Source organism: Scyliorhinus torazame, chromosome 7, assembly GCF_047496885.1.
Source record: "Scyliorhinus torazame isolate Kashiwa2021f chromosome 7, sScyTor2.1, whole genome shotgun sequence".
Lineage (NCBI taxonomy): Eukaryota > Metazoa > Chordata > Chondrichthyes > Carcharhiniformes > Scyliorhinidae > Scyliorhinus > Scyliorhinus torazame.
Window position 1 is genome coordinate 261,016,684 of NC_092713.1, and position 15,983 is coordinate 261,032,666.

A 15,983-nucleotide genomic window follows, 5' to 3' on the forward strand; every position below is an offset into this window, starting at 1 on the left:
CGAGTTGCAGAATATTAGAACCAACCCTGTTTTGGCCCAAGTGTGTTAATTTGGGAATCTACAACCGTGGGACAGTTGGAGGAGATTTGAAGTGGCAAACATGCCAAAAGTAAGTGGATGCCCCAAGAAATCTCAGCCTTTGTAGGAAGGAAAGTTGAGCTAATATGTTTGGCTTATTAGCACATGCATTCAAGGTTCCTGATAATCTGTCAGGCACCTAACTAGACTAATAGAATACCACTGCTTCACAGGATATTAAAGTATCACCAACCTCAGCCAGGGAGAGAGGGAAAGTAAATGAAGGAGATGGGAACCTGGTTGGAGATTCAGCAGGGGTGAATAAGGCGTTTAGGCTGTATCGGTCGGAACCCCCAACTGGGCCGGAGGGGATGGGGCACTTCTTAGGGGGGCTGAATTTCCCAAAGGTGGATGGGGAGCTGGTAGAAGGGCTGGGGCCCCCGATTGGGTTGGAAGAGATAGTGGACGGTCTGAAGGCCATGCAGTTGGGTAAAGCCCTGGGGCCAGATGGGTACCCAGTGGAGTTCTATAAAAAGTTCTCTGGGATATTGGGACCGTTGTTGATGGGGATGTTCAATGAGGCAAGGAAGAGAGGGGTGCTGCCCCCGACGATGTCACAGGCCACGATTTTGCTAATCGTGAAGCGGGACAAGAACCCGGAGCTGTGTGGGTCCTATAGGCCGATATCCTTGTTGAATGTGGTCCCTGGCTGCTAAGCAACAACCTAGTCTATCTTTGCACTTGTTTGTTTTCACATCGTAAACACTCCAGTCACAATGCAGACACAATTTGAAATGAAACCAAAATCCCCATACATGTAAACACCTTTATTTAAAATGAATCTAACTAAGGTTTTAACCCTTTATCACACAGAAATACAAAATTAACCTTACTTATATCCATATCTTGGGCTGGATTCTCTGCTGTTGGGATTCTCCGTTGCGCCAGCAGCCCAGGGATTTATCGATGGCATGGGGCTGACCACAATGGGAAACCCCATTGGCCAGCTGGTGAGATGGGGAATCCCAGGGTGCGCCACACCAGGGGCGTCATTCTCCGACCCCCCGCCGGGTCGGAGAATGGCCGTTGGCCGCCGTGAATCCCGCCCCCGCCCCCGCCGAAGTCTCCGCTCCCGGAGATTGGGCGGGGGCAGGAATCCGGCCGCGCCGGTTGGCGGGACCCCCCGCTGGATTCTCTGGCCCGGATGGGCCGAAGTCACGCCCAGGAATTGCCTGTCCCGCCGGCGTAAATCAAACCTGGTATTTACCGGCGGGACCAGGCGGCGTGGGCGGGCTCCGGGGTCCTGGGGGGGGGGGCGCGGGGCGATCTGGCCCCGGGGGGTGCCCCCACGGTGGCCTGGCCCGCGATCGGGGCCCACCGATCCGCGGGCGGGCCTGTGCCGTGGGGGCACTCTTTCCCTTCCGCCTCCGCCACGGCCTCCACCATGGCGGAGGCGGAAGTGACTCTCCCCACTGCGCATGCGCGGGAAACTGACAGCGGCCGCTGACGCTCCCGCGCATGCGCGGGAAACTGACAGCGGCCGCTGACAGTCCCGCGCATGCGCCGCATTTCCGCGCCAGCTGGCGGGGCAACAAATGCCATTTCCGCCAGCTGGCGGGGCGGAAATCCCTCCGGCGTCGGCCTAGCCCCTCAATGTTGGGGCTAGGCCGCCAAAGATGCGGAGACTTCCGCACCTTTTTGCCGGCGATGCCCGTCTGATTTGCGCCGGCTTTGGCGCCAGTCGGCGGGCATCCCGCCGTTGGGGGAGAATTTCGCCCCAGAAATCTGGTGTGGTGGGACGGAGAATCCCGCCTCCCATTTCTAATATCCAACAATACAAATATAGATTACTTAAAACTGCCTCTGTTTGCTGACAGGTGCAATGAGATAAGCCACGGGCTTAGAGAATGGCGGAATAGGGTCGATGGGTTAATGACCTACCTCTGCTCCTATTTTTATGATGTTATGATATAAAAAAAAATGAAAATCGCTTATTGTCACAAGTAGGCTTCAAATGAAGTTACTGTGAAAAGCCCCTAGTTGCCACATTCCGGCGCCTGTTCGGGGAGGTTGGTACAGGAATTGAACCGTGCTGCTGGTCTGCCGTGGTCTGCTTTAACAGCCAGTGATTTAGTCCAGTGTGCTAAACCAGCCCCTATATTAAAATGATAGAGATTAATTTGTATGCTGTGACATTTATTTTATAATTCAATTTATGAAGTATTAAGTAGCAAGTTACATTGAAATTAAATAAATTTGTCTTGTTTAATTAATATGTTTTTTTAATAGCTTTTCTTTAAAACAAACTTTACCTGTTAGCATTGGAAGCTTCAATAACAATGATGGAAAACAAGTTTCTTATTGTACTGTAAAGGATTAAAATAAACTCATCCTCTAAAATCCTCTAAAACACGGCATGGTGGCACAGTGGTTAGCACTGCTTCCTCGCAGCGCCAGGGACCATGTTTGATTTCGGCTTTGGGTGATTGGGCGAGGAGTTTGCATGCTCTCCCTACATCTGCGTGGGTTTCCTCCGGGTGCTTTGGTTTCCTTCCACAGTCCAAAAATATGCAGGTTAGGACTGACCATGCTAAATTGCCCCTAGTGTCCAAAAATGTACAGGTTAAATGGGATTCTGGGAGTAGGGTTGGAAATGAGCCCAGGTAAAATGCTCTTTCAGAGGGTTGATGCAGCCTTGATCGCCTCTTTCTGCACTGTAGGGATTCTATGGAAGATTAGTACCTTATTAGATCAGGCCTCTTTCCATTTCTCTTAGCGTATTTAGGAAATGGGAGATCTGCAGCTTTGAATTCCCCCCCCCCCCCACCACACACACACACACACACACAACAGCTTTCTAATTTAACTTTTCATTTATTGCCATGTATTCATTTTACTTGAAGTTCATAATTTATTTGTGAAAAATCCATTTCAATCCTCGATGCAGGAAATATCTGAGTTGTGCCTCATTGAAAGTGGTGAAAGTTGTGATGTGTTTCACTTGAATGGAATGTGGATTTCTTTGCCATGGAATGTAAAACTGTTTTCACCTGCCATGCAGCGCAAATAGCCATATTGGCTGAGAAATCAAATGATACTGTGCCTGTTTGCCAGGCACGAAATGGACATCTATTCATTCAGTATTGTGAGCTGGTTGCCTGTGTTCGTGGCAGGCTGGGAGTGCAGCACCCACCATTTTGGATTGGGTTTCTCCATAGGTGTCCAAGGCACATGCCAGAACTATTAATATGTTGAATTAAAATATTTAAATAAGGAACCTATTTTTGTTGTATTACCCCTCTTTAATATAGGACTGCTCAGCACTTGGCTCACCAGATGATGAAATTGTGCAGCAACTTGCTAATTGGCAGGGAGAAGACTTTTTTTCTCTTTTAAAAATAAATTTAGAGTACCCAATTATTTTTTTTTTTCAATGAAGGAGCAAATTAGTGTGGCCAATCCACCTAACCTGCACATCTATAGGTTGTGGGGGTGAAACACTTCCAGACACAGGGAGAATGTGCAAACTCCACATGAACAGTGGTCTGGCGCCTGGTCCGAATCCGGGTCCTCAGCGCCGTAGGCAGCAGTGCTAACCACTGCACCACCGTGCTACCCTAACAGGGAGAAGATTCTAACCATACTATTTCTCCCTTATTGTAAGGTTAGTTGCTGGTTTGTCATCTGAAGTTAGCGGGATAACTCCTTGGCATTTTGTGGCCTGCTTTTGGATTCAGAAAATTATATTCTGACTGCCAAGAAGAAGATTTTATTGTTGCTGCATGTTTCTTAGCTGCCATCAAAACAATTTGGCTACAGTTATGAAGAGCCTGGTTGATGGGTGGCACGGAGGCACAGTGGTTAGCACTGTTGCTTCACAGCGCCAGAGACCTGGGTTCAATTCCTGGCTTGGGTCACTGTCTGTACGGAGTCTGCATGTTCTCCCCATGTCTGCGTGGATTTCCTCTGGGTGCTCCGGTTTCCTCCCACAAGTCCCGAAAGACGTGCTGTTAGGTGATTTGGACATTTTGAATTCTCCCTCTGTGTACCCGAACAGGCGCCGGAATGTGGCAACTAGGGGCTTTTCACAGTAACTTCATTGCTGTGTTAATGTAAGTCTACTTGTGACAATAATAAAGATTATTATTATTACCTGCCTTTGGGGCTAGAAGACAAGGGGGAGCAGAAGAAAGACAGGAGAGCAAAAAAAGCAGCTGTGATGAGGTGGAAGACGCTGAACCCAAAATGGGCTTCCATGGAGCACACCTCTTACTCCAAATATTTGAAGGACCAACGTTTGATGTGTCCTTGAGTTACAAAGAAGGCTGTCACAAATAAACTACAACTCAAGGCTCAGGTTAGACAAGGGCAGCACTGCCTGTGGCTGCCAAGGTCATAGAGGTCCTTAATCTGCCACAGCCTGAAAAAGTTTTATCAGTGACATCTCAGAGTTGCAGGCACAATTGTCCTGGATCTGCATAAATTAAATATCAAATACATAGTTGCGAGCAACTTGAAATAAAAATCGTTGGGGCATTTACAAGAATTTCTTTTTGCTAGTTTTATTGGTTTTTTTCATTTTCTTTGCATAATTCTTTTGGATTATCGGAGGACAGGGTGTTTTGAGGAATAAGTCCACCTAGAATTGACAACCCTGGAGAGAAGACATCCAGGTTTATTGCTTTAAGAGGAGCACACATTTAACCTTTCAAATGACAACTCTTTGTGTTTGTTTAATCCAAACACTATTCTTTGAAAACACATTGGAAGCACACAAGAGAGGATCCTGCATTAAGGCAGCCCATTTATACTGCCAATCGTCTGCCACCTGAACAATGGGTGGCTAAATGTTGATTCTTTTGGGGTGTTACGGCCGCCTGGTCAGCTCTCAGCAGTGGCTAAGACACTGAACCAGAACCATAATATTTTTAATGCAGTGTGGAGAGATCGATTTGTTCCAGAAATTTTAACATAAAAAACAGGGCTTGGTTATTTTATAAACAAACGTTATTAAATCAAAAGAAAAGCAATATTTAAACTTCCAAACTTCACCCCTAACAATAACATATTCCATGCAGTTTCTTAACCCTAACACATGAGTTCCAATTAAACAGCACATCAAAGGAACGTGCAGCTCTCATACCACTTACACAGACAGGCAAAGTTTATACTTGCATTTACGAAGCAATGTTCCTTCTGTTAGTAAAGTTACTTCAGAACCCTTTTCGAAAGCCTGTCTCTGGAACAGATTTCCATAACCTCTCTCTGTCATTTTTAAAATCCTTTCCCCACCTATGCAAGGATTCTTTCTCTCTCTCTCTCTCTTTGAGCTCTGCCCAGCCCCTCAAACAAAGATAATCTCCTGGGGTGTCCAGACTTGAACTCATTATCGTTATCTTGGCTGTCTGATTTCCCACTCCTGCTTATACAAAATAACAGAGCCATGCTATTGATAGGCGATTAGCCTCCCATTTATCGACAAAAGAGGTAATCAGACTCTGCAATGGGCTAATGGCTGGTCAAACAAGAGTGTCCCAAAGGACAATGGATCGCGAGTGGATCATCCTGGCTGAACAGGGGCATCCTGTATTCCCACTAATGAGATAATGTAACTCAGGCCAGGTGTGGTAGTATCTCTCTGACTCCTTGATAGCATCTTTTCCCTTAGTCTGTTAACCTCTAAATTGGCTGATCCATCTTTCATCCCATTTCTGGACCCACGTTCCTAACATCTCCCTCTCGTAAATGACATAAATCATTGGGGGGATTGGAGGGGGCTGTTGTGTTTGCAAGTCAGCCATGGTATGGATGCTGGCGGCCCACATGATGCAATGTTCAGGCAGGCCTGTGAATGGATAAAAAGTACATCAGTGCAAAACAAATGTGAACCTGTTCCTGGGTTACGGGGATAGAATGGAGGTGTGGGTTTAAGAAGGGTGTTCTTTCCAAAGGCCGGTGCAGGTTCGATGGTCCGAATGGCCTCCTTCTGCACTGTAAATTCTATGATTACCTCATCCGATTGTAACTTTACAGTACAAATGGACAGGATATGTGTCACACTCCATCAATATGTGTGTGGTGGAGTCTGGCCAAACCCCAGTCACCTGTAAAGGAACTTCAAAGTGCAGCCTGTTTACAGCAATGCCAAGCACCAACCTGCCCATCACAGCTCCCTGCTCAACCCAGAAAACATCCCAGCAGCCCTAGGCTCAACTTGGAGACTGGCTCAATGCATAAGTCAGACAATTGCCCACTGCAAGTCCCCACCCCACACAGCCAGAGAGCTGTAGTGGAGTATCCTAAATGAGGCCCTAACCTGAACTGGTTTGGGTGTCTCAATCCTGATTTCAGGTGAGTCCAATGGCCATTCCATTGACTTTGTTCCCATTTCTGATGGAAGTTGAGGATTTACTCTTCCCCTCATAATTCTTTTGGATGCATTTCTAAAACTAACTGAATTTAAATAAGTCCAATCTATAGGGTTAATGCCTTAGGATTCACTCCTTATTGGAGGCAAGCTCTACAATTAGTCACATTAGTGAGTTGCCTGTGAATAGGATATTTTGAATACATCTTAATTTATAAACTCTTTCAAAGAAGGGAATCTGGAAGGAATCCAACATCACTTAAATTTGCCTGTTGATAGATTGATTTAAGAATTACTTTGACAGTATTCATTGAAGACATCTGTGGTCTACAATCTCCTCTGAGTTAGACCACCCCGCTCTCTTAGTTGAGGAAGACAATTTAACATGAGGGGAGGACACAAGGTGTGCAGGGAAAGGAAATAACAATTATAATTTGGTTAATCTAAGAAATTGGCAGAAACATGATTTATCGGGAAGATACGTTTTGAATTCCAAAGCAGGGATATCAACTCAGAAAGTGTCACATTACATTTATTAGTTAATTGAGAAATGGCAGATTTCCATTCATGCTGTCATGTTTGCACAAAAACGTAACCTTGTTAGCCTGGACAAGTGCCTTCAATTAAGATTTTGTACAGACATTCTTGATTGATCTACCATAATTATTGTGATTAACAATTTTTGCAACAGGAGAGATTAAAAGGTGTGATAAATACACATCAAGGGAAATATATATTGTGAATACTTCTGGATATCATTATGAAACTGTGGGCCCAATGACCCAACCAGTTGCCGTGGGGCACAAAATCTCCTACAATCCTGTAGCACCTCTGATTTGCAACAAAAATGTGATTGAAGCTCAATTTTCAATGGAAAGATTCTAGAACGTTGAATGGTAAATAGCAGAAATGTCTCTAAAATAAGTGGAAATCTTCTTTAGTACAGATGCGTTTCAAATTTTGACTGGCAATTTTGCAGCGTCCAAATATCTACTGGTATTAACGTCATTGGTCATGAGAATAGATGGATTTGGTTTGGTTCACATCTTGTTATTAATAGGCGTTTTGCACTGCCATAAATGAATTGATCTTTCACATCAGATACATCATCATTTTGTCAACCACCATGATTGTGTGTATCTGCAGTGCTAAAGTCAAATTCAAAAGGTCAAATCATGATAACGGCCTAGTGAACTCTTATTTAACTTGGATGATTCATAGCAGTGAGATTGCTGGTGATTGGTTTGTGATAAATCTAGCCAAGCTAATTTCTTTGTAATTATTGCCAATGACCAATTATTAGTAGCTAAGCCAAATAGCTTTACATTGTTCTGGGTCTACCTATTCCCTTAGAGTGCTTTTTAGGAAAAGTTGTTGTTCATTAGTTCCATTAGCCAACATATATTTCAACATTATTGCATTTAGAATTTTCAATAAGTTACTTTTAGTGTCTAATTTTATACTGGATACTTGGTAATATAGCCCAGAGAGGATCTATGACCTGTTCCTGGCAATGTTAAACATTGCCCTTGCCTTTGTAATGCTGCTGCATTACAGAAGGAGTAGACAGAAGTTTGAAACCTGGTTGTCAACACACAGTGACAACCACTTTTGATCATTTAGAAATGATATGTTGGGTTATAGAGAATCAATATTAGTGATGTATGCATTCACCAAGCCCATCCATTGTTGGTTCCCTACATGTATCCCTTTTGTTGTAAACATGTCCTCCTTACTCCCATTGCCTTATTTAAATCCTAGCTCATTTCTGAACTATTCAACTTCAGAAAAAAGATAATCCCCATAAAAATGAATCAGCATAAAAGGAATTGAAAAGTTCCTCTACAAAATAAAACTTCATACGTATACATATCGTCTCCAGTGTTTGTCCCAGCACAGGCGGAGGTGTGAGAAGGTGCTGTGTAGCATTACAGAACATGTGCAGCAAACAAAAAATACAGTTCATGGTATTCTGCCCAAAGTTTACAGATCAATCCTCTTGTTTTTTGTAGGTCTGCCAACCACCCTGTGTGCACCCCTGTGAAGCAGAACTACTGGATTGTCCTGCTGGTTCAGCCTCTGCCCTAACCACCAGCTCTGGACAAGGAGGAGCTCTCATCTGGGCCACCATCTCCTGCATACTGGCCGTTAGCAGTTTCAGGGGACTCCGGCGGGATGCTGCCAGATCTCAAATTTCCCCCTTGAGCTCCTTAACTCCTTTCTGAATCTTCCCCTGAGTTCGTGAAACTCTGGATGGATGTTTACTCTAAATGCATACATCTTCTGCCTACTCCCTAGTATTATCTGATTGGTCTGGCGGTGGAACATCTTTTCCGTGTGTCCATTTTGCTTTGGGGATTCTTTCTGGTGTCCTCCTCTCCCGAGTAGACTATTTCCTTAAGCAGAGGGAATGTATCTGAAGGGTCAAATGGATTGTTCTCGCTGACCTAGGCTACCATCATTTGGAGGACCTCGTCATGGTCTCGGGACAAGCATAAAAACTGGAATTATACTGAAAGCCATCATTTGGGAACAGGAAAAGAATCATGTAAAGAGATGTAAAAGAGATCATGTTAACTGCAATATTGTGATTTATGCTTTACATATTAGCAAGTAATGCTTAAAATGTCAAGTTGTAGACGTAAAGGTGCAAATAGGCACCTTGCAAAAAAGGTGCATGCTGTAGTTATGTTGATCACAATTGCCTGCTGTGAATCTTCTCTTGTTGGCCAGACTTGCTACTTGTCACAAGTACTGATTTGGATGAGTGAATTGCTATGCTGCTGATTATAGTAACTCTGGATTTGCTTATTTACAAGTGGTTCTATTTAGCCTCGTGAGACTTTTGGGTTTGCTACAACTCCTGGAAATGTAGAAAGTAGTTGCTGCTTGAGTGCACGTCACTGGACTACACATTTCTATTGTTCCACCTGGTGCTTGGTTCAGGGTTAGCAATTTTTGATTATCCCTCCAATGCCACCCTATATCATGACCTTGGACCTTAGATATGCTCTCTTACTTGATGGTATCAGCAACTTGCTCTTCGGGAAATATGAAGAACCTATAACAGTAATAGGGGGAAGGGTTCCAACCCAATGATTGATTTCCTTGATGCGTTTGGCTAATTTCTCTTTGTGCAGACTTGTTCTCTTAAAGGGCTGTATTTTTCTCCAGGATTTCACTCCAAATCAAGTGGGATCACAGCGGACAATAACGGGACATTTAAGCGGGTGAGACCAATCGGCAGCCAATTTGCAGTTTACTCTCCCACCCCTCCCATTTTGCTGGGGCAACTGCTGGCAATTCCTTCTCTGCCTGCTGCATGTAAATGGCAGTGACCTCTGTGGTGCTGCAGTCTGCCTGCAGCACTGCCAACATTTCCCTCAGGGCCAATGGTGAACTCCCGTCTTGATGGAGGGAATCCTGCCGGGAGATTGCCATGCATGAAAAATGACTTCACTTCGTAAAGCAAACTTTCTTACTTTTCTGGGATTTCACAAACGCCTACTTTGACCCCTGGAGTGTTTGATTTACAGGGACAATACCTCATCTGTGCAATTTAAAGTTGTTGGGTAACTGGATTTAAGAGGTTCTCTTTTTTCTAAAATGTCTGTGGTATGTTTCAGTTTTAAAAATGTATGTCCTTTCTCATTTAGCAGAATGCATCAACATGCTATAGCACCTAATAACTGCTTTTGAAAAGATTTTATTGTTAGTCAGCATTGAGGTACAGTGAAAAAGTAGAAAATGAGCTCAAATGTAGGGCTTTTAATTCAGAAATCTAAGCAGCAGATATTACGCAAGTCCCTTCAGACTGATCCTGAATGAGACAAAGTGAATCCATCAATCCAAGTCTGACTCTTATACTTTCTTATTTGAAAATGTAACACTAATGTAATGAATCAGAATTGGAGTTTTGAATAAAGTTTCAGATGCAGCGCTTGCAATATTTTGGAGTCGGTCCTGTTTGAATAAGTCTGGCTGTCTAGTCTATCTTTTAATTTAATAATGTGATTTTTCAATAGGCCTGTGTTTTCAGCAAAATTCTAATAGCATTGGACATAATGGGAACTATAGAGAGAGATAACAAGCATGTGAAAGGTTCATGATCGGTCAAAAGGTTTACTTTCTCACACTTAATAGAAAAGGAAGTGTCACCCGGATCAAAGTACGATAATAAGAAACAAAAGCAAAATGTAGGGGGGATAAAGCTTAATATTCTCATGTTTCCCAAATCATGCCATAAATTTATTTGCTTGAGTCCGCTTATTGCTTTTAGTGCATTAAACCACACTGTATGTGATTTGAATCTCTTAACTATTCAAGTGGAATGATCAATCTTTTAACAAGCAACATTGACTTACCTTGAACTGAGGAACAGGCCGAGAGCACTTAAGCTTAAAACATTCAAGGGAAGGAATTTGTTTTCGTAGCGTCACTTCTGGTAGGTTTGTGTCGATTGTTGAATGGTAGGCAGAACAGCTTTGTTCATTAACGAAAGAGAAAATGCTGGAAAATCTCAGCAGGTCTGGCAGCAACTGTAGGGAGAGAAAAGAGCTAATATTTCGAGTCCAATGACTCTTTGTCAAAGCTTTGACTTGACAAAGAGGACTTTGACAAAGAGTCATCGGACTCGGAACGTTAGCTCTTTTCTCTCCCTACAGATGCTGCCAGACCTGCTGAGATTTTCCAGCATTTCCTCTTTCGTTTCAGATTCCAGCGTCCGCAGTAATTTGCTTTTAGCTTTGTTCAATAACTGCCTGCACACAATGAATCGATGTGAGTCTAGAAAAAGTGCTACGCAAATGAACTTCTCCCCCTCAAATATGTTAAATTAAGTTAGGAAAGTTGCTACTGACAAATTTAAAAAAACAACTACTGCAAAATGTGTCAGGTCTAAATGTAATTTACTTTTGCTTTATTTTTGGCCAACTGGACAAACGCTGGCTCTAGAAGTCAGATATAGCCTGAGTGTTTCTGTTGTCCTGTATGCTTGAAAGATGGTAATGCACTGGGAGTTCTGTTTGCATAGAATAGTAAGTTTTTCCTATTTTTGCAATGGATGTTTCTTGTCCTGCAGTAGAGTAAAACTACCTTTTTTATATCTATAATAAAATGTGTGAGTCTGTACTTGTAGACTACTTACTGCTAGCAATATTTATCAGAGTTAACAGAACTACTTCATATTTTGCAAGGTGGGAAATACCAATGTTGAGATGATAAGATCAATTTTAGTTAATTTGTAATATGGAGTTTGTGTGGTGCATTCATTCGACTATAATCTAATTTATTTTTTTAATAAACTGTGTGGTTGGCCCACATTGAGAATTCCGGATTTCTATGCCCTTTATTTTTCATGGCACTACACTGTTTGTTTTTCATCTGTCATTTACCAAAACATTATAGTTCAATGCTCTATCCCCATTCTTTATCTAACCATACTTCAGATTTCCTCCTTTATTGTCTCGATTATGTGCGTTTTTATACATTCTTTTTGTTATTTTGAAACATCGTCCCAGTATCATCATTTTTTCACTGCCTGTTCTGACAAAAATCAGAAGGTTTGAAAAGAAAGGGGAAAATGATAATTTCAGGAAAGAAAATTAAGTGTCAAAAAGTAAGGAGAAAGCAGAAAGAAAAGCCCTTCAAAAAAACTTGGGAAAGATTTAAACTGTAAGCACGACGGGAACAATTACAGGCATCCCCCTTTATATCTCCCTCCATGATGTTTATTCTAGGCCTTGTCCTGATGATTCAGATAAAATTAGGAGCATAAGTTATGAAGCAAACTGTACAGTGGCAGCTTTGATTTTCAAATGTAAATCAAAGTATCAGACTGCGTAAAGGTACATATGTTAAGAAAGCTATTTGTATAGAATAGTAAATTTGTCCTATTTTTGCAATGCATGTTGACATGATTTTATAGTATTTGTTTTTGAAACATTTTCGACAATGTATTTTGTACAAGGAAACTTATTGCATCACTTATGTAAAATGACACAGCTCTCTTACATTTTCGACCATTGCTACACTCACCACGGATCATCTACAAATATTTTGCGAACAAAATGTTGCTTTGTCTTCACAAATGAACAACCTTGTGAATAGAGTAAGTCAAACAAAATGGAAGATGAAAAACTCTGATGCTGTAAAAGTATATGTGAGCATCTTGATGTCACGTGTTGTAAAATAGATGTCTTAAAATCACAAAAACACTTTAATAGAATCATGTAGTAGAAATGATAGGTCCACAGAAACTGCTAAAAAATGTTCATAAATGTTGCCTTAAGTTCCTGTATTACTAGGTTTTTTACTAGGTTGGTCCTATTATACTGTTATTGAGGAGATCTTTAATCCCTAGGAATGGGTGGGTTGGGAGCAGATGAGCAGGTTAAAAGTTTACATTTTAGAGCACCTCCTTAAATCCCACTTCGATTTAATAGAGGTGCAGTTCAATACCGGTGAGAAACCGACTTGCCAAAGTTGATGATTTAATTATTATAGGCAGCTAGGTACCTATTGGCACAATTAACATCCTTAGAAGATGTTAATGAGGTGTTTTCAAATTGTTTTTAACATGTCCTGCACAAGTTCAATGTGAAACCATGTTTCCGGAGCCTGGAAAACTGACTGGGGAAATGGAAGTGATTTTGAGCGGCAGATCAGGATACTTAAACGTGTCATTGTCCCATCTGCATTAATACTGGTGTCTCAGTTCTCTCTGGCAAAAATGTGGCAGAGATATCGGCATGGATACTGGGCTGGATTCTCTGGTCCCCCAGACCCGTGTTTGTCAGCAGCGTGCCATTCACTGGAAACGGGATTCTATCTTCTCACTGCTTGTCAAAGGGATTTCCCATTGAAGCCACCCCAAGCCATCGGGAAATCCATGGGCGTGGTTACACTGCCAGTGGAAAAGGAGAATCCCAATGGTTGGAGAATTCTGGCCACCTCTTTTCCAACTTTGGATTTTAAAAAGCCAAAATTAGGATCAGAGGCAGACTAACTGTTTGAAAACGCATCAGAAGAGGAAGGCCATCACCATCTATAGCAGCAAAGATGTGCTGCAGTGAGATCAGCATGTGCAAAGGAGGGAGGTGCACAGAAGAAGCATTGAGGTTGCAGGAGACATTACCTACATTTTATGGGCCCATCCGCCTGCAGACCCAGCAGCAGAGGACTGTAAAGTTCTCCCAATGGTACCTGGTCAACTGTTTAGGTCAGCAGACATCTGCATCACTGTGGTCATGGCCTCCACAGACTGATTTGAGAACCGTGTTTGACCTCCATGGTGATGGCCATTCCCTCCTAGGCAGTTCCCCGCTCCACCAAGTTATTCACGATCGAGGTGGGCCCTATTATCCTCTCTGTGGGGCGAGTTCATGGCACGTCTGTCAGTACCTGGCTAAGCTGGTAATGCACCTTTCCTATTCGTGGCCACTGTGGTTCAGCACCTTTATCCAGCTGGGCTGAGTTGGAGAAGATTGATCCCCCTCCCCAACAGGTGTTTTCTACAGGTGTCACTGCCAATAGTGTCTGCTCATGTTCACTGGTGGATGGTGTATCATGAGGTGAAAATCCAACTTAGCTGTCTAGATGAACTTCACTGAAAGTTTGAATATTTGCACTAATGCCTGGTTGTATATCTTGTAAAATTGAATGAATCCTGGAAAAGTAGAGATATTGGCAATTGCCATACTCAAGCTTCCCATTGTTCAATGATTGGTGAAATAAGGTCAGCATGTGTGTCAGAGAGAGTTGTAATTCTGCCACCAGGGGTGCCAATGTGCTATTTACCTCCATGACCTCTTCTTAAGCACCTGTGAGCTGCATAGTTATTGGGGGCCCTCCTCCAGTCCCTTCCTTCTTCTTGCAATTTGTGCCCTGGGGGAGTGGGGGAAGAAGCAGATATATAAGCGACAGAAGATCACGTATTCACCTGATGGTTGTAATAAATTTGGTGAGGGTGACTGTAAGACAGGTTTCACATTGCCATTCAACATAATGGATAACTGTAGAGATGATGAGGTGTTTAGAAAATGAAGGCCAATGCTGCTGAAATTGAGTGAATGTAATTACAATTAAAGCTGATGTTACTACTGGACAAGGATGAAATCTGACTCGCTAGATCTCACTTTTATTTTTTATTCAGGCATGTGGATGAACAAAGTCACAGGACTGCCAATGATTTTTAACAAAAGGATAAAACATTTATTAAACAAGAAAAGGTGAACTATAATGCATTGTTCCTTCACCCCATTAGATATATATATGTTCAGATTTGTAAGGATAATACAAGTTCCAAAATCCATCTTATACTCTAATATTTTCAGTAAGTATATAGTCCTTATAAATCAATAGGCAAACTGGTAAGATACACCACACTCTGAAATCAAATGGCACATGCCATCCTATACAACTTCTGTGGATTTATCATCAATTACCACCCAATGCTTGTCCCATTGTGAGCCAACCGGTCTCACTGGAACTCTGGCTTCCACACAAGGTTTTCCAATCTCCACTCTCGAAGAACACACCTTGGAATCTTCTCCAAAACAACGCTTTCTCTTGGGTATCTTCACCAAGGATCCACCTCCCAGATTTCAACCTCTCCTTTCAGTATTCCCCTGCCTTGGATTTGCACATGTATTGCACACAACCTCTCAGGTACCTAGCCATGCAAACAGAACACCACTGCTTCACAGGCTGTATTAAGGTGTCACCAATCTTTTGATTACTTTGACTATCTGGATTCTCCCAACCTGATTTCTCCAGGTCTGCACCTTACAGCCCCATCTTTAACTAGATGCCTCTCTCTGCTCCTTACTTTAACAGGACCTTGTTCAGATTCCTGTTCTTTGTTCCTTTGACTTCACAGACTTCCTAGAACTCTTTTCTGTTCCATTCTCTGGTTTCTGGGACTTGCTTATTTAGTTTCTGGGACTTGTTTTCTGTTCCCCAGGTATTGCTCTGCCTGTTCTAGCAGTTTCTGGGAAAGCTGCTTACTCCTGGGTAACCTTCTTTCAACTGCACTAACTGCTTCTGCTTTTCTATGTGGGGCCCAGGTTGCCAAGCAACAGCCTAGTTTTTTAAAAACCCTTTATTTGCTTTAACATTTTATAACTTCATTACAATGCAGGCATCTATGCCCACTTTTATTTAACAGTGGAAGTACCTTTTTTTAACATGAAGTTAAAACTGAACCCTTTCTTCGCAAAAGTTAAATCGCCATAGCCCCAAATGACCATAGGCTGCTTTCCCCTTTGAGGGGAAGAGCTGAATGGTGGTGGTTTACCCTGAGGATCACCACACCTCAGGTGAGGAGCAAGGTTGAGAAGATGAATTTGATTGAGTTTTTTGAAGGGGTAACCAAAAAGGTAAATGAGGGTAGTGGGGTCGACGTTGTCTACATAAACTTTCGCAAGGCCTTTGACAAGGTACCGCATGGTAGGTTGTTGCAAAAGGTTAAATCTTACAGAATCCAGGGCGCGGTAGCCAAATGGATACAAAATTGGCTTGGCAACCAAAACCAAAGAGTGGTTGTGGAGGGTTGTTGTTCCAAACTGGAAGTCTGTGACCAGTGGTGTGCCTCAGGGTT

The 15,983-nt window shown here is 42.7% G+C and overlaps 1 protein-coding gene across 3 annotated transcripts in view; it reads left to right on the top strand.

Moving 5' to 3' along the window:
- Positions 1 to 15,983, top strand: part of LOC140426998 (BTB/POZ domain-containing protein KCTD16-like) — a 343,701-nt gene that overhangs the window by 127,795 nt on the left and 199,923 nt on the right. The window contains exon 2 of one of the 3 annotated variants that reach the window (XM_072512367.1): positions 8,398 to 10,334. The exons of the other annotated variants lie outside the window; for them this stretch is intronic. Within the exon in view, the coding sequence (XP_072368468.1) occupies positions 8,398 to 8,429 (32 nt within the window). The 3' untranslated portion in view covers positions 8,430 to 10,334. Of the gene's footprint in view, positions 1 to 8,397; positions 10,335 to 15,983 lie in introns of those variants that run through there. 3 annotated transcript variants of the gene reach the window in all.